This window comes from Aspergillus udagawae (genome assembly GCF_001078395.1).
Source record: "Aspergillus udagawae IFM 46973 DNA, scaffold_6, whole genome shotgun sequence".
NCBI lineage: Eukaryota > Fungi > Ascomycota > Eurotiomycetes > Eurotiales > Aspergillaceae > Aspergillus > Aspergillus udagawae.
Window position 1 is genome coordinate 1,827,738 of NW_025091269.1, and position 17,489 is coordinate 1,845,226.

General features: G+C 54.0%; 9 protein-coding genes across 9 annotated transcripts; 5 read left to right on the plus strand and 4 right to left on the minus strand.

Annotated features, from left to right (window-relative positions):
• Positions 1-556: 556 nt before the first annotated feature.
• Positions 557-1,209, plus strand: Aud_008401 (putative cytosolic Cu/Zn superoxide dismutase; the record flags this gene model as incomplete). Its single annotated transcript, XM_043293277.1, has 2 exons — positions 557-809; positions 860-1,209. The coding sequence occupies 2 exons, from the start codon at positions 557-559 to the stop codon at positions 1,207-1,209; spliced, it is 603 nt and encodes a 200-aa protein (XP_043149212.1).
• Positions 1,210-1,575: 366 nt separating this feature from the next.
• Positions 1,576-4,389, minus strand: Aud_008402 (putative quinate pathway repressor protein QutR; the record flags this gene model as incomplete). Its single annotated transcript, XM_043293278.1, has 2 exons — positions 1,576-1,830; positions 1,885-4,389. The coding sequence occupies 2 exons, from the start codon at positions 4,387-4,389 to the stop codon at positions 1,576-1,578; spliced, it is 2,760 nt and encodes a 919-aa protein (XP_043149213.1).
• Positions 4,390-5,286: 897 nt separating this feature from the next.
• Aud_008403 (putative C6 transcription factor QutA) lies at positions 5,287-8,067 on the plus strand (the record flags this gene model as incomplete). The annotated part of the gene is made up of 2 exons (XM_043293279.1): positions 5,287-7,847; positions 7,902-8,067. 2 exons carry the CDS (start codon positions 5,287-5,289, stop codon positions 8,065-8,067), a joined length of 2,727 nt encoding a protein of 908 aa, XP_043149214.1.
• A 115-nt stretch (positions 8,068-8,182) lies between these two features.
• Positions 8,183-8,635, minus strand: Aud_008404 (type II 3-dehydroquinate dehydratase; the record flags this gene model as incomplete). Its single annotated transcript, XM_043293280.1, has 1 exon — positions 8,183-8,635. The coding sequence occupies one exon, from the start codon at positions 8,633-8,635 to the stop codon at positions 8,183-8,185; it is 453 nt and encodes a 150-aa protein (XP_043149215.1).
• A 658-nt stretch (positions 8,636-9,293) lies between these two features.
• On the plus strand, positions 9,294-10,542 carry Aud_008405 (inositol monophosphatase family protein; the record flags this gene model as incomplete). The annotated part of the gene is made up of 5 exons (XM_043293281.1): positions 9,294-9,477; positions 9,545-9,596; positions 9,660-9,748; positions 9,813-10,239; positions 10,302-10,542. 5 exons carry the CDS (start codon positions 9,294-9,296, stop codon positions 10,540-10,542), a joined length of 993 nt encoding a protein of 330 aa, XP_043149216.1.
• A 65-nt stretch (positions 10,543-10,607) lies between these two features.
• Positions 10,608-11,672, minus strand: Aud_008406 (shikimate dehydrogenase family protein; the record flags this gene model as incomplete). Its single annotated transcript, XM_043293282.1, has 1 exon — positions 10,608-11,672. One exon carries the CDS (start codon positions 11,670-11,672, stop codon positions 10,608-10,610), a length of 1,065 nt encoding a protein of 354 aa, XP_043149217.1.
• A 997-nt stretch (positions 11,673-12,669) lies between these two features.
• On the plus strand, positions 12,670-14,397 carry Aud_008407 (sugar porter family MFS transporter; the record flags this gene model as incomplete). Its single annotated transcript, XM_043293283.1, has 3 exons — positions 12,670-13,206; positions 13,258-13,971; positions 14,020-14,397. The coding sequence occupies 3 exons, from the start codon at positions 12,670-12,672 to the stop codon at positions 14,395-14,397; spliced, it is 1,629 nt and encodes a 542-aa protein (XP_043149218.1).
• A 169-nt stretch (positions 14,398-14,566) lies between these two features.
• Aud_008408 (Gfo/Idh/MocA family protein) lies at positions 14,567-15,673 on the minus strand (the record flags this gene model as incomplete). Its single annotated transcript, XM_043293284.1, has 1 exon — positions 14,567-15,673. One exon carries the CDS (start codon positions 15,671-15,673, stop codon positions 14,567-14,569), a length of 1,107 nt encoding a protein of 368 aa, XP_043149219.1.
• Positions 15,674-16,351: 678 nt separating this feature from the next.
• Aud_008409 (sugar phosphate isomerase/epimerase family protein) lies at positions 16,352-17,434 on the plus strand (the record flags this gene model as incomplete). Its single annotated transcript, XM_043293285.1, has 1 exon — positions 16,352-17,434. One exon carries the CDS (start codon positions 16,352-16,354, stop codon positions 17,432-17,434), a length of 1,083 nt encoding a protein of 360 aa, XP_043149220.1.
• Between the last annotated feature and the right edge of the window lie 55 nt (positions 17,435-17,489).

The window sequence follows — 17,489 nt, forward strand, 5'->3', positions numbered from 1 at the left end:
GGCACTGTTACCCAGCCACATTCTTCGCGTGTCTTTCGGAAGCACAACCGCATAACCGCGTCTTTCATTCCAATGCAACTTGCATTAATCCCACCAACCAGCAATAGCCAGAGCATTGCATTTTCAAACCTACGGTAGCAGTGAGACATACTGCGGGGGCAAATAAGCCTGTGACGTTGGGAGTAAAGAGGCATGTATTACTGTGGCAGAACGCGTGCATTCCGCATGGCAGGGGCGTTCCGGCCAATGAATCTATGAATTGCAATCAGGAGCAGAAGGCAGGGTAAAAATGTTGCTACTATTTCGATACCTATCGACCTATCGAGTGGTGACTCTTTGTTCTTGAGTTCTGCAGACATCTAGATGCATCCAGGCTCCTTGACTCCTTCCAAGGGTTGAATATAAACGCAGTCGCCTCCTCCAGTCGCCCTTGTAGGCGAGGGACCAGGGACAACCCTGAATTCAATATTATTCAACCAGGAAACCTGATTGCTTCTGAGACGATTGGTAAAGCGAACAGACTACGTCTCGTTCAAATCGCGACCAGAGCGACAACATGCAGTCTCTCCTCGCCACAACACTTCTCCTTCTGAGACTCAGCCTCTCATCAACCGCCCTCGCCGTCTCTCCAAACGGCACCTTTGCCCCCGTCGTGACGAATGCCCGCGCCGACGCTCTGTACGAGGCCACCCTTCCACATAGGCAGGACACCACCGTCCGCGGCTGGATCACTCTCTTCGCGCCCCGGGAGGGCGACGGCGTCAAAGTCCACGCCGACTTCTGGGGTATCCCCGACAATGAAGCTCTAGGTACGTAGTTCCTTCCTAGTTCCTTGCATTGACTGACGCAACCTGCGCAGCATACTCCATCCACGAGGACCCCGTCCCCGCCGACGGCGACTGCTACAAAACCGGTAGCCCTTTCGACCCGTACCGACGGGGGAACAAGACCGCCTGCAACATGACGAGCCCGCAGACTTGCCAGATCGGCGACCTGAGCGGGAAACACGGGCCCATTGTCACAGCGGATCATCAGGGATTTGAAGCGCAGTACAATGACCTCTACCTGTCGACGGAGCCGGGTGAGCCTGCTTATTTCGGGAATCGGTCCATTGTCGTGCATCGGATGTCAGATCAAGCGAGGATGAGCTGTGCGAACTTTGTGCTGGTGGCTCGGCCTGGACTACTGCCGGATCCTCGGAAGAACTGAGAGTGTGACCTCGACGAGATTGCCTTTGTTAAGCTGGTGTCGGGATCTGATGAGGAAGGGTGTTCTCAAGTTGTCGAAAATTGACTCTGGTCGATGGATGATACGGTAGCTGCTACGAAGTGAATGACACGTTGATTTTCGCTTGCAGCGTGCCTCTGACCACATACACAACCGTTTTGCTTGGCGTAGAACAAGAAGTAGTGGACATGCAGGTGAGCTTTGATCGTGCATCTCCCTTTCAGAACCTGCCCTGGTTGTAGAAAGTGAGATCTTCGGCCATAGAGAAATCCGCCCATTTCGGAATTATCATGTACTGTCCGAACGAAATGCCAGAGTTTCTTGAATCCATTTTCTGGAGAGACTGGGTCACGTAGGCTGTCCATCTAGATTTTCCAATCTACTTTGGAGAGCGCTTTGCTCTTCTTGTCCCTCCACTTCCTGGTATTCCTGCAACACGATCCTGCGCATTATTCGCCGCGGAGCACGGCGACCCGTGAAGAGCTCAAATTGCGCGAACCCCTGCTCTGGGAGAACATCAAGTCCATCAAGGGCAACCCAGCCTCGATGGGAGAGGGCACGCATTTGCTTCATGATTGGGGTATTGAGAGGTTTGTAGGCCAGCTGCATGATATTAGTCTTCGTCTCTTAACGCAATGCTTGGATCAGTTCACTTACCTCCACTACTACGCCTCCGGTAGGACTCCCAAGCCACTGAGAAGGTAGTTGAAAGTTGGGAGCTGGCACTCCTCCGATACTATGAGCAGGTATGCAGCTGCAAATCACGGTCGGTGGCTTGTAATCGGCAGGCCAGTTATCCTGCAAAGACTGCAGGACGTGGACTTTCGAGCGAGAATTCGGGCCTCCCCATCCGTGTGCCAGAAGGTTCTGTCGGTTGTAGTGGTGAGCCAACTTCTCTGCATTGGCCATAGTACGATTGTAGACGAAGATGTTTTGCACCCCGAGGTGGATCATTGAGTACACTGCCGCCCGAGCCATACCGCCGGCTCCGATAACCAAGCCTGTGGACGAAGGACGGATCGCATTGGCGGGAGATAGGCCTCTTCGAAAGCAATTTCCTATCCCAATCCAATCGGTGTTATCTCCGTGCAACGCCTTCGTTGGGCCGGCCCGGCTCTTCTCAAGATAAAGAGAAGACTCAATAGCGGTGTCAACGCCATCAGGGAACTTCCGGATCGGTATCAGTGTGTTCACAGCTCCTATAGCCCGAGCATGCGGTGACATGGAGTCGAGAAGAGGAATGACTTCTGTCTTGTAGGGTAGACTGACACTTGACCCGCCGAAATAGGGGTTCTCGACCAATTCATTCAAACCTCGCAGGGAAGGCGATTGGTAAATCGTATATTTATGCGGTATCCCACAGGCCTGGAAGGCTGCATTGTGCATCGCAGGGGACAGACTATATGTGACATTCGCGCCAAAAACAAAGAACTGCATCGGATCAAGAGCGAACGAGGCGTAGAGCGCTCCTTGCGCCTCACGCAAGGTGAGACAGGGTAATGACTTGGACTGCATCTCCGGTAACAGTGGTGCAGGGGTCACGGATGTGAGAATGGGATTGAAGCAGCTCGACATTCTGCCTAGAGGGGTGGTATTGTAAGCTATCACGGGTAGCTGCCACGGAAGACCTCTGACATGGTGACGAAATCTTTCAACAGCAAAATTATCCTCAATTGTCGTTGCCGGCTGCGTCAATCGAACCATATCGCATCCTAGTCGCCTGGCTCGTTCGTACATTGCCAGTGGTTCCGCATCCTCCCAACCTCTTGGGCAAGGCTGGGACCATGCAAAATGCCCAATCACTTTGCTCGTCCCCTTGGAAGCAATAATCTGTGATAGAACATCATCGCTATAGGAGAGATCAACCGTCAAGTACTCAGGAGCTAGTCGTAACCCGTGTTTGCTAAGATTCAGGTATGCATCGTCCGAGCGGCGTAAGGGCCCGTTGTGTTGCACAGGGGAACCTACAAGGCTCAAACTACTTTCGACATGGTATATCAGGGGAATGACTATGTTCCGTCGGATAGTCGCCACAGCTTGACTTATTCTGTCTGCCAGAGCCGAGTCAATGCCTTGGTCGTCGGAACAAGCTTCCGTTATATCCACCTTGAGCTCAAACGCATCGGCGGTGGATTCCAGATCCTCGATGTCTAATTCCCGCTCAAACAAGGATGATATTGGCACGGTCACAGCGTAGGTGAACATACGAGACTCAACCGGCTGCATCGACAGTGGAAACGACGCTTGCTGACCACTCAGGATGGTACTGTCCCCGGTTGCAAAGGCAACAAATTTCAAGAAATCGCGCTGCAACCGCTTGAGAGTCAAGAAGGGAGTGGAGGCTTGAGATCGCTGATCGAGTTCCAACTCCAACGGCGAGTGGTTATGGTTGTCTTTCCCTGCGTAGTCCGTGAGACCCTTCTCGGAGACATTGAAAAACTCCAGGTTCGAACACCCCCGATATACCGGGCCAGAAAGCTCTAGAAACCGACGGACTTTGACCGTATCCCAGGCTTTCAAATACGACTGAATGCTTTCGGAGTCTCGAATAATGTGAATGACAGGATGCGTCTTCGCATATTCTCGCAGCAATTGTTGCCCGCTGCGCTCCATGGATCCCGGTCCGCACGCAATGACGCACCCTTCTTTGTGTTCTGCAAGCATTGACTCCATCACTCGGGCCTCCTGCTGACGATACTCGGCGAGATCATATTCCTTCTTGAATGCAGCCCGGGAACGACCCGTCACCTGCTGGAAGTATTGATCCGCATCAATCATTCGCTTTCCTGAGGTCGCGGCGAGAATGACGGCGAGACTGGACTTTCCCGTACCACGGATACCGATCAATACAATCGACGCATTAGGAGAGAAAATCCTCTGTGTTTCAGGAGGACTTCCGAGGCGTGTTGGGGATGCGCGATTCGAGTTCAAAGTGCGCGGAGAGTTTGAGTACCAATGATGTTCGCCACACGCATCCGACTGTTCCTGCCTCGGGAAAAAATCGGGCCTAGGAAGAGCAACATCATGTCCAGATGTGAGGCTTGATGGTTGGATCGCGTCTGAGGCGATGCGACTGCCCCGGGTAAAAAGGTGTCGATTTGGTGCCTCCAGCCCTTCAACCTCATCCAACTTGCGCTTTGCCGGCCTCGCTAGGATCGACATGTCGTTTGAAGGAAGACTTGGATTTGAAGATCATGAGCATTCGGAGACTCTAAAGCTGCACATATTGAAAGAAGCTGCGAGTGAGGGATGATTCAAGGTGAGCGGTCAGGACGAAAGGACCAATGTATCCATTAATATGAGAAGACGCCAATCAAATTCGACCGTACGATATTCCTCCTGGATCCAAAAGAAGTGAAGCGGCCACACAAAATAGTGCAAGCTGCGAGGGATAGTATGACAGCGTCAGACTGTCCTCAATTCTTCGTGGCCGGAGGGGAAGACCCCTTCGTGCCTGGTGGCCTGAGGCACAGCGGACAAACACTCTGCCGCGCATCATACTGTCACTTTACGTAATTTACCCCGCGGAGATCGAAAAGGTCAGTAATGGATGCCTGGGGCCATCATCCCCGGAGTTCTAGGGTCTGGCAGCATTTGCTAATTTGCTCAATCAGAAGGCGACCATTGGAATTATATCGAATGTAGTATTTCCTGACAGGAGACAAATATTAATTTTACTATTCTGACATCAACCGAGTACGTATGAGCCAAGACCTAGCATCACTGCCGCCGCGGGTAAGCAGTTTGTGGTTCTCCCCGACCTCCCAGCAAAAGAGGCCTCCCTCAAGTTTCTCTTCTCCGCCCTGGCAAACGAGACACACATTTCTGATACCACACATTCTATCTCCAATTGGATTTAGCTTCATACGTGTCTTGATCTGATTAGGAAGAGCTTGCCTTTAACGAGGCTAGATTATGTACCTGTTCCCCGAAACTCAAGCGGCAAAGACACAGGTCGATCAATCACATCAACGTCCGGCAAAGCGTTCATCTCGGCGATAACAGGCCAAACATGACTATGCGTCCAGAACACTCTAGTGGCCCGTTGGACAGAAAAACATGAGCAACGATATGCGCCAAGCCCCAGAGGCCGGTAGCAGGTCAAAACGGCGATTGACCGACGCCGACGAAGATGCCAGACGCATGGCTGCTGACGACAATTCCGCGCAATCCAAGCGGCAGCGAGTGTCGCGTGCCTGTGACAGCTGTCGCTCCAAAAAGGATAAATGCGATGGGGTGCAGCCGGTCTGCTCGACTTGCGCATCATTATGCCGACCTTGCACCTATAAGACCAACCCCAAGAAGCGAGGCCTGCCGACCGGATACATTCGCACGTTGGAGTTGCTATGGGGGCTTGTCTTTTGCAAGATAAAGGGGAGCGAGGAGGCGGTCCGCGCCTTGCTCAGGGCAGCCAATATGCCGAGTCACCTGGCTAATATGGGCAAAGAGGCGGAGGGTTCCGATGACCTTGTCTCGTCCTGGAAGAATAGCATTGTTCTCAAAGAGATAGAGCGCATGTTGACTTTTTTGGACCAGCCCGAAGAGGAACAGGACAAGGCAATTCGTGGACCTGGGGAGATGGACTCTCCGGAAGCTGGGGGGAGCAGCGCGCTCTCGGACACCCTTGAGTGGCAGCTACCTGAAGGTGTCACGGATGCGTATCGAGAATCACAGACTACTGGTCTATCTCCTTCCAAAACGCCCTCATCTGGACCTTTCCCCAGTCACCCGCCACCTCGTATCACAAAAGACAGCGGCATCCAGACAGTCCTCAGTTCAGATACCATTGGCGCCTCTACAGGGAACCTGTTGTCGCCGCCTCTCATACAATCACAAGCCTCAAACGCCCCTCGACTTCCCTCCAATGTGTGGACACTGCTTGATGTCTACTTTTCTTACACACAGTGTTGGTTTCCCATTCTCGAGAAGCATGATATACTTCGAACAGCATTCCGGCAGTCTGAAGATAATGTGCAAATTTCGCCTCGGACCGCAGGGTCCGGGGACTATGCTGCCCTTTGGGCAGTTTTAACTCTGGCGTCCATGCAAGAGAGGTCTATCGCCGCCACCCGTCAGATGGCCGGTCTGAATAACCGGCCACGCTCTAGTCAGCTGTACGCCACGGCAAAAGCGTTGATACCCGCTGAGGACGGCATGCATGAGATTGGGCATGTGCAGGCGCTGTTGATATTATCCTTAGTTAAACTCGGACAACAAGAATGGAATGCTGCATGGATGCTGGTAGGGCAAGCGGTTCGAACTGCACGGTGGCTGGGTTTGGGATCCCCACTGACTGGCATGGCTGGAGATGAGAAGGGCTCGGCACGGTCAAAGCATGTCTTTTTAGGCTGTTTCGTACTGGAAACACTGATTGCCATCAAGACTGGTCAGGCACCGTCGCTACGCAAAGAGGATCTTGTCAAGACCGGCCCGATCAATGAGGATGGTCTGGAGGAATGGCATCCTTGGGAAGATCAGACCGGTCTGCGGCCCCCAGAATCGTCGCGTGGTCCTTCCCACCGTGGGCCTCTTCATGCTCTCAGCACATTCAACCGGCTGGTCTCTTTGATGTGCATCTTGAACGAGGCTTCTTGCACAAAGCAATTGGAGAGCAATCCGACACCACAACTCGAGGCGCTAGAACGCCAGTTACAACATTGGGTGTCGGCCCTCCCTAAAAGCTACCGTGTTGACTTGCAAAGTCCGACAAGGCTTGCCTCGCCTCATGTATTTGGATTGGAAATGATGTTTGAAAGCTGCGTCACTGCTTTATCTTTGGATACTCTACGCCAGGGGGATAAACACATGTCAGACACGAGAAAGAGTCGTGCGATTGAGAGCTTAAAGAGACTCCTGCTGCTGTTGCAGAAATACATGGAAACTTATAGCCTGGCGGCGACAAGCCCAATTTTTGGAATGCTTTTGACGTTCGGTATCTCCCCGGGGGAGAGGAAGGATGCGCCAGGGACGTTTGAATTTGATCTTGGCCTCAAGGACAAACTTGAAGCGTACTCCTCGCATCTTTCTACGGTATGGTTGCAGGACAGCGCTACAGAGGGAGCTGGCTTCTCACTGAGAGTGGAGGATGCGATCGTACCGATGTCAGCAGCTGACCGGTTGAGTCATCTACATAACGTTGATGCACCTGCTCGAGATGCATTGTCGGACAGTATGGCTGGCCATCCTGCCTTGCGGCCCTTGGATGGCAGTGGACAACACGAGATTCGGGCTATGTTCTCCACACCGGACTCGTTCTTGACAAGTGCCTGGGCAAGGACGCCGAATGTCGAAGGCAACGTTGCTCTGTCTTTACCCACACCTTCCGTCAGGGGAACCGCCGGACCTACGCGTCACGCTGCCCAACTACAAATCCCCACCCAGGGACCTCGTTCTTCGATCTCGTCCGCTCCAAAACTCATCAATGACAGAAGTACAATACCAGACATACCATCACCCTTTCCCGTAAACACGCCCCAGTACCAGCAGACGTATAGTGATCCGAATCTGCACCTTGGGACATTTGTTGATATTGAAGGATATGCATCTCTACGCCGACCGCGGATTGCGCCAGATCTTGATGCATTATTTGACGAGCTGGCATCGTTGGACGGTACCGAGAAGTGAGTGACGTCTTTTCGCATGTCGACTGCTGGCCGATGCTGATGACTGGACAGGGGTGACCACCAGCCCGAGTTTATGCAGAATCTGGGGTTTGTCCCTGACGCCGGGTTTTCAGAGCTATACTCGTACTCCAGTCAGGAGCCTTTTCTTCTGGCACAGACCCAGCAACTTCCCGAGGGTTCTACAGTCATACGGCGTGAATCACAGCAGAAGCGATGAACAGAACATCAGTCGTTACAAACGGCGGCATCATGAACTGTATTTGAGCCTGACGCTTGATGTGCATTGATACGGATGTACATAGGGTATACGAAATGAATTAGCCGACATGCCGCTACAAAAGCGCCCTCTCCTTAAAGTTCAACGCCACATGATCCACGGCAACCTTGTACCCATACACCCCCAATCCAACGATAATCCCCGCCGCCTTATCACTGAAATAGCTATGGTGCCTCCACGGCTCGCGCGCATGCACATTGCTCACATGCAGCTCGATGAAGGGGATCTCTACGCTGAGCAGCGCATCCCGGATCGCCACAGAGGTATGCGTAAATGCACCGGGGTTGATGATGATGCCGTCGACGGTCCCGCGGGCGGCCTGGATGCGATCGATAATTGCGCCCTCGTGGTTTGACTGGAAGACGGCTAGGGTGGCGCCTAGCGACTCGGCGTGGGCTTTGCAGGAGGCTTCGACGTCGGCGAGTGTTGTACTGCCGTAGATCTGGGGCTCGCGGGTGCCGAGGAGGTTGAGGTTGGGGCCGTTGATGAGGAGGATTGATTTGCCCATGGCGGAGTCGATTGATGTTTAGGTTTGAGGTTCTTACAGCGGGATTGAAAGTAGTGGTTGCAAGGAAGTGAGATCTATACAGTCTACGAGATCGGCTGTCTTATTCTATACCATGGATAATCTATCTGTCTGTTGTAAACATCCAGAGACTACATATTGCCTAATGATGTGGATTGCGGGGTGGTTTCCTTGGAGTATGGGGAAACGAAAGCCCGAGGGAAGAGCGCTTTGCCGGAGAGAATTACAGTAACAGGCCGCTCTCAACCGGGGAGCTGGCCCTACTGACCAACTGCATCGGATGAGAGGAGATGTATAGCAATTACTGTAATTATCATGAAGAGAAATTCCACATCTATTGCCTATTAATCGTGTCATTGGTGTAATGCTTCATACGCCAAGGTCGAGAGTGGCCTGGCCTCGTAGCCTGTCGATGAGCGGTCATCTGAGATCTCTAAGGTAGAATATGGATACAATCTCCCCAGTCGATTACCAGTATTCCGTGGTATGATTCTCGCTATGCAAAATATCCGGTGCGGTTACTCACGGGTTTCTTCGTTTCTTGAGGACATCCAGTCCATTGACTTCATTGCGATCTCTCTTACTCAACTATCTTCCCATCTACATACACAATCCATACTTCAAGAGGAACTTGAACAAGATGGCCATAGAATTTACCCAAGCACAACTAGACGAGATCTACGCCTTTGCGATCGATCTCGGCCGCAAGGCCGGCGATCTTCTCCTCGAGCGCATCGAGAAGCAGATCGCAAGCGACAGCGAGACCGCATCCGCATACTCAGAGAAGGACAACGCGGTTGACATTGTCACGCAAACTGACGAGGGTATCCCAAATCTACCGCATCCATCTACCAGAAAGGAGTAACATCGTGAACTAAGTTATAATCACAGACGTGGAAACATTCATCAAAACCGCCATTCAGACTAGATACCCCAAGCACAAGTCTGTCCAGACCACCCTTCACCTGCTCCTCCACCAAGCGCACACTGACAGTTCGCCAACCAGATTCCTCGGCGAAGAAACCTACGCACAGGGTCAATCACGCGAGTACCTCATCGACGCACATCCAACATGGTGCATCGACCCTCTAGACGGTATCCCTCCTTCCTTCCAACCCACTCACTTGTAGCTAGGGTAGTGGTAAGCTAAGCTGGTCAGGAACCGTCAACTTCACGCACCTCTTCCCCATGTTCTGCGTCTCGATCGGGTTTCTGGTAGCCCACCGCCCAGTTATCGGGGTCATCTACGCCCCCGTCACGAACCAGCTCTTCTCCTCCTGTGTCAACCGCGGCGCCTGGTTGAACGACCCCCGCGGCTCGCGCCGTCTGCCGCTTCGCCGCACCCCGATCCCGCCGATGCCACCCACCGCGCCGAGGGGGTGTATTTTTGCGTGTGAGTGGGGCAAGGACAGACGGGATATTCCCGGGGGAAACCTGTCGCGCAAGGTTCAGAGTTTTGTGAATATGGCTGCTGAGAGCGGGGGAATGGTGCACGGGGTGCGAAGTCTGGGGAGTGCGACGTTGGATCTGGCGTATACGGCTATGGGGGCGGTCGATATTTGGTGGGAGGGGGGTTGTTGGGAGTGGTATATCCTCTTTTTTTCCACTTCAACTTTGAAAACACTGGCTGATTTGTGGGTGGGAACAGGGATGTGGCTGCTGGGATAGCAATTCTGCTCGAAGCCGGGGGGCTGGTCACGACGGCGAACCCGCCTGCGAATCCCGAGACGGATCCCATAGAGGAGGTGCGCATGGGCGGTCGGTTGTATTTGGCTATTCGGCCGGCTGGGCCGTCCGAGACCGAGACGGGGAGGCAGACGCAGGAAAGAACTGTGAGGGAAGTGTGGAAGCGAGTGAGGGAGTTGGATTATACACGACCTGGTGCATAAGCTTCATGGAGATGTATTCGTCGCTAGAGAACAGTCTATGTACAGCAATCTATCATACATGCAGGCTATAGATTTGACTTGGATGGCACCCGTTCGGCAATCAACTTGCCCACCACCTCCTTGACCTTATCCACCAGCCCAGGCTCAGCAACCACATCCCTACCCGTCCACAGCCTTGCCTGCTCCAACCCCTGCCAGAGCAACGCCTCCGAGCCGAGAATCACCTTCCACCCAGCCGTCGAGGCCAACTGCGCAATCTCCGTCCACGGCACCGGGTGATAGCACATCTCCAGAATCGGGCCTTTGAAGTCAGACGGCGTCTCAGGGCTCGGGCCTAAAAACGCGCGTAGCACTTCCCTCGCTTGGATCTCGCCCGGCGTCTTGGGAGGGTAATTGGGAATTCCCGAGACAATGACGGCAGGAGGCTCCAGACGAGCCGCCACCGCGGGATCCGTCACATGGACGAGCGCCGCCTTGTTCGGGCAGGGGTTGCGCTGGTTGTCTTCTTCCAGGATGGCAGCTACTTCGGCGGCATCACGGTTGACGATGTAGATTGTGCTGGAGCGGAGCCACCTGCGCATCACGTAAATGGCTGAGCGTGCGGTGCCGCCTCCGCCGACGATGAGGGCGGGCTTGTTGCGGAAGGCATCCTCACCGGTGGAATTTTGGAGAAGAGCCTCGCGGATGCCGATGCAGTCTGTGTTTGTGCCGACGTAGGAGGTGGAGCCGTCTGCTTCAGGGCGGAGGAAGATGGTGTTGCAGGCGCCGGCTTGGCGGGCGTCCTCGGTGAGGTCGTCGAGGTGTGGCATGATGGTGACTTTCCAGGGCATGGTCACGGAGGAGCCGACGAACTTGGGGTTGGACTTGATGGACGCGAGGAATTTGGGGATCGGGGGGGAGCGGGTGTATGGTGGAGGGTAGGATTCTGATGTCCCGTAGACGCTGGAGAGGGGGATCTGGGTCCAGTTCAGATTGAGGGCTTGGTATATTGTTTGATGGAGAGGTGGAGATAGGGAGTTGAGCAGAGGATGCCCGTAGAGGTATGCTACTCCATCGAAGTGGTCGGGAATGCTGATGGGTTCCTCTGGTGGCTGTTGTTCTGAGACGATATCCATGATCTGAGAGGCCATGGTGCTGCAGCAGGAGGATACTTGACGGTATCCAGGTTGAGATCGATGTACAATTCACGCTTGGAAATAGATGATGTATGGAAACTTGATACTTAACATACTACCTAGGACGTAGATTGTACTAGTGAGTTCGTAGTTGCATCCCGGAGAAACGTTTAGCTACCCGTGACTCGGATGTTTGCTTAGCCATCCCCAGTCTTTCTCCCATCTCCATCACTTTCTTCTTCGGATTCCTCTCATTTCAGCATCACCTTTATCACTCACATAACTCAAGGTTATCAAATTATTGTCATGATCTCATCTCATCAAGCGAACGTCCATACTGAAAAGAATCAATTCTAATCAGCTGGCTCTCGGACGACATCCGAGTGCCAAGCTACGCTAGGAGTTTGGCTTAAGCACTAATAATACGAATGGTAAACTGCCTCACGGGGAGAGCGCTTTTCCGCCCTGTGCTTGGCTTCTGCACTGCTGGATCGCCACATGGATTGCCCCGTGGGGAACCACATTTCTCAGTTTCAAGTCTCAAGAGTCGTTCCACAAACTCAACTTCAGCCGGCGTATCCCTTTTCCAGACACGGACCCATTGACGACGAGTCATAATCTGAGTATGCTCGGATCCTACAGCCTTTCTTTCACTTACTCTCAGCGGTATCGGAGTTCGTCCCCGGATGCTAAGGGTGCTATGGACGACCGGCATTCTTATTGTTAAACGTTTAGACGATGCAAAGTTTAATATTCTTTCTTCCGAATGCTCTCCTTCCACTGCATTATGGCGCTTTAATGGTTTAACCAGAGTTCTTAGCAACTCACTCCGCCTCCACATCTCCACGCTTTCTATCCCCGGATTCTTCGTCGCGTGGACTGTTTATCCCCAGCTGTGGCTTGCTGGCTATTTAGATGAAGTTGATGCCTCCATCGACTTTCTTCTCACCTGCCAGTCACCCCTAGTACCATTCAATTGACATTATCGTATCTGGAGTCATAGATTGCCCAAATGTCCATCCTCGCTCTGGTCGAAGATCGGCCAACTCCAAAGGAAGTCTACAACTGGAGGATTTACCTGCTGGCCGCAGTGGCCTCCTTCACATCATGCATGATTGGCTATGACAGTGCCTTTATCGGGACCACTCTTGCCCTCAGCTCTTTCAGGGAGGAGTTTGGTTTCAACACCATGAGTAAAACCGCGGTCAATCTGGTGAGCGCCAACATCGTCTCCTGCTACCAGGCTGGCGCCTTTTTTGGGGCTTTCTTCGCCTACCCCATCGGTCATTTCTGGGGGAGGAAATGGGGTCTGATATTTGCCGCTTCGATTTTCACCCTCGGCGCTGGTCTCATGCTTGGGGCCGACGGTGATCGGGGACTGGGCCTGCTTTACGGAGGGCGCGTGCTGGCCGGTCTTGGTGTCGGTGCAGGCTCAAATATGACTCCCATTTACATCTCCGAGATGGCTCCACCCTCCATTCGAGGACGACTGGTTGGCGTCTACGAGTTGGGCTGGCAGATTGGTGGTCTGGTGGGCTTCTGGATCAATGTATGTCCTTTTATGTTCCGTTCCTCTCATCAACATACTAACGTTGTGTAGTACGGCGTTAGTGAAACGCTGGCTCCCAGCCACAAGCAGTGGATTATTCCCTTTGCTGTCCAGTTGATCCCATCCGGTCTCCTCCTGATCGGTGCAGTTTTCCTCAAGGAGTCTCCGCGTTGGCTGTTCTCCCGCGGACGTCGGGAAGATGCCATCAAGAATCTCGCCTGGATCCGCCAGCTGCCTGCGGATCACATATATATGATCGAGGAGATCGGCGCGGTTGACCAGGCCTTGGAGGAGCAGCGCGCCACCATCGGCCTTGGCTTCTGGAAGCCCTTCAAGGCTGCCGGAACCAACAAGAAGGTCATGTATCGCCTCTTCCTGGGAAGCATGCTCTTCTTCTGGCAGAACGGCAGTGGCATCAATGCCATCAACTACTATAGTCCCACGGTGTTCAAGAGTATTGGTTTGCAGGGCGCAAACACCAGCATGTTCAGCACCGGTATTTTCGGAGTTGTCAAGACGGTGGTCACCTTTGTCTGGCTCCTCTACCTGATCGACCGCGTGGGACGGCGTCTGCTGCTGCTCATCGGAGCTGCAGGCGCTGCAGTCTGTCTGTTTATTGTTGGCGCTTACATCAAGATCGCCGACCCGGCCCATCACCCCTCCCAGGAGATGACAGGCGGCGGCATTGCGGCCATGTTCTTCTTTTACCTCTACACCGTCTTTTACACTCCCTCGTGGAACGGAACTCCTTGGGTTATGAATTCGGTAGGTCCCCTCATCCACCTGCGTCAAGGGTTTCACTGACTCTGTTAGGAAATGTTCGAGCCCAACATGCGCTCCCTCGCACAGGCCTGCGCGGCCGCCTCCAACTGGTTCTGGAACTTTCTCATCTCGCGCTTCACGCCGCAGATGTTTGCCAAGATGGAGTACGGCGTGTGGTTCTTCTTTGCCTCGCTGATGGTGCTGTCCATCGTTTTTGTGTTTTTCCTCATCCCTGAAACCAAGGGCATTCCGCTGGAGAGCATGGATGCCTTGTTTGAGTCAAAGCCGATCTGGCGTGCCCATGAGACGGTCCTGGCCAGACTTCGGGAAGACGAGGAACGGTTCAGGCATGATATCGAGGAGTCGGGGTATAGCAAGACGGGTGACCAGCAGGTGGAGCACGTGCCAGAGCATTTGCCCAAGGTCTAACATTGTTTATGTACAGTCTGCAATTCATTCAGACATATAGTAATTGATATTGCTGCAACACTGGTGTAACATACGATCGCTCGCATGAATATTCAAGCCCATCCGGGGGACTGTATAAGTCGACTCCTTTGTACATGCTCGCTCATTACCAGAAGAGTATGTATTATAACTACGTATCAATGGCAGACAAATGCACTACCTCCCCCGTCTCCAACGCCTTCCTCACCCCCTCACAAACCATCAACGCCCGGAACCCATCCTCCCCAGAACACCTCGGCCGCTCCCTCCCCTTGATGACCTCCACAAAATGCGCCAGCTGCAAATCAAATGGTACAGTTTTTAGGTCTACTTCAAACCTCTCCACAGCCAACTCCTCAGTCCAACTCTTCTCCGCCCGCCCATCATAACTCCACCGCCTCATATCAGGCACACTCAGACACGCCTCCGAGCCGAAGATACGATAGAAGTCCGCCCTACCACCACTTCCCTCCAGAGAAGGAGGAGAAGGGATCAGCGGGTTCTCCCCCGTCCCCATCTCAAAGTTATACGGGGAGGGCGTCGCATCGCAGACGAGGAACGTGCCTACAACACCCGACGCAAAGCACAGAATCAGCGCAGCACCTTCGTCGACCTCATGGGGCGGGTTAGCTCGCTGTCGTGGTGTCTTCTCAGCGTGCACGCGACTGATAGGACCAAACAGATACTGCAGTGTATCGATATCGTGGACGAGGTTAATGGGGACGACACCGCCGGCGGGGGAGGTCCGGCGCCAGTCCGTTGGCGGGGCGAAGTATGCGGGGGGCTTGTAGAGTGTCCAGAGGCCGTTGACTGCGATAGGGTTGCCGAGGGAGTTACTGTCCAGGATCTGCTTGGTTTTCTCGACGTAGCGGTTGAAGCGGCGGTGATGGGCGACGAGGAGAGTCAGGTGGCTGTTTTCGGGGCGGCGGGCGAAAGCTAGCAAAGACTTGGCGGAGTCGAGGCTGTCGCTGAGGGGCTTCTCGATGAGGACGTGGATGCCGTGGGTGAGGAGCTCCGTGGCGATAGGGACGTGGGTGTGGTTTGGGGTGCAGATGATGGCGGCGTCGGGTTTGGGGATGGCCGCCAGCATAGCGGAGATGGATGGGAAGTGTTTCGTGTCTAGCTGCGAGGCAATGTGGGCAGCGCTGCTGGCTGGGTCGATGAGAGCCACGAGCTCTGTGGATGGGTTGGATATGACGGATTGGGCGTGGCGAGGGCCGATGAGGCCGGCGCCGACGATGATGACTCGGAGGGACATGACTGTAGCGATAGTCAAGTAGAGTATATCCTCAATATCCCCTCACGTTGTCGATGACACAATGTCAATCATGACCGATATAAATAACAGCCGGAAGAGTCATATAATGCCATTAGTCTGGGATAAATCATCCAATGCCGATTCCGGAGAATATGCAATCTGCATATTCGATATGCATGTGGATGCATGTATGGAATCGTGACAGGTGCACTACCGCACTACTCGTCTCGAGTTTATTCTGGAAGAGCATTTCATGAATGATGCACTGATTGTTTTGCCATGTAGCTCCATGTACATGCAGACGGCTAAGACTTGGCGCCCCGCGGATCCTGAGGGGTAAACGCTGGGATAAACACTACACCTGGTAAACGCTTAACCGGCGCCATCCCAACGCTGATGAGAACAAGCTTCTGAGACACAGCTCCGTGTTTATGCGAGAGATGTCTACAAAAAGAGAACATATCAGTTCAATGTCAGTACTGAAGATACGATAATGATAAGTCTGTCTTGGCTGCCGCTATCGATCGGCGTCGGCGCTCGGTGTGACGCGTTCAATTCGCAAATAAAGTGAACTGTTGGCACCGTCTACATAACCTGAGAGAAAGTTGAACCGCACATCCTCTAGCCTATTGCAGACAGTGCATCTTCCGAAGAGACAACGGAACAACTGCATTTGCAATGCCCAACCGCCTAGGGATCGGGTCCATGTCGCTGGGCCGGCCAGGAATTCACGACCTGCCCACCAAGCTCCATCAAGCCTCGCGGCACGGCTACGAAGGCATCGAGCTCTTCTTCGACGACCTCGACTGCCTGGCCCATTCCAGCTTCAACGGCTGCCACATCGCCGCCGCGCACGAGGTCCGCCGGCTCTGCGACTCCCTCCACCTCTCCATCATCTGCCTGCAGCCCTTCCTCTTCTACGAGGGTCTCCTCGACCGCACCCAGACCGAGCACCTCCTCACCGAAAAGCTCCCCAAATGGTTCCAGATCGCCCACATCCTCAACACAGACCTCATCCAGATCCCCTCCAACTTCCTCCCGCCTGACCCAGCAACCGGCGCCCCCCGCACCACAGGCGATCTGGGTATTATCATCTCCGACCTCCAGCGCATCGCAGACCTCGGCGCCGCCCAGTCGCCGCCATTCCGCTTCGTCTATGAGGCCCTCGCCTGGGGCACCCACATCTCCACCTGGGAGCAAGCCTGGGCTGCGGTCTCGGCCGCCAACCGTCCCAATCTCGGGCTCTGCCTCGACACCTTCAACCTCGCGGCCCGCGTCTACGCAGACCCAGCCGCACCCTCCGGCAAAACACCCCACGCAGAGACAGACCTGGCCGCCTCGCTGTCGCGGCTGCGGGAACAGGTCGACGCCACAAAAGTCTTCTACATCCAGATCGTCGACGGGGAGCGCCTGTCTGCCCCGCTGGACGAGAACCACCCGTTCCATGTGCCAGGGCAGCCACCTCGCATGAGCTGGTCGCGGAATGCAAGGCTGTTCCCCTTTGAGGAGGGCCACGGCGGATACCTGCCCGTGCTAGATGTGGCACGGGCCTTCTTTGAGCTCGGGTTTGAGGGGTGGGTGTCGCTGGAGCTGTTTTCGAGGACGCTGGCCGATCCGGACCCGGCGACCCCTGAGAAGCATGCGGTTCGCGGGTGGAGGGGGTGGAGGAAGTTGGTGGAGGCGCTGAAGTTGGAGGTTTCTACGTCTCCGTCGTCACATGTGTCGGATGCGTCATTGCCGTCGTTGCATCATCGTTTGTAATTTTTTTGTGCCACTAGTATATAGAGCGACTTCTTATAAGCGTGTATTGAGGATT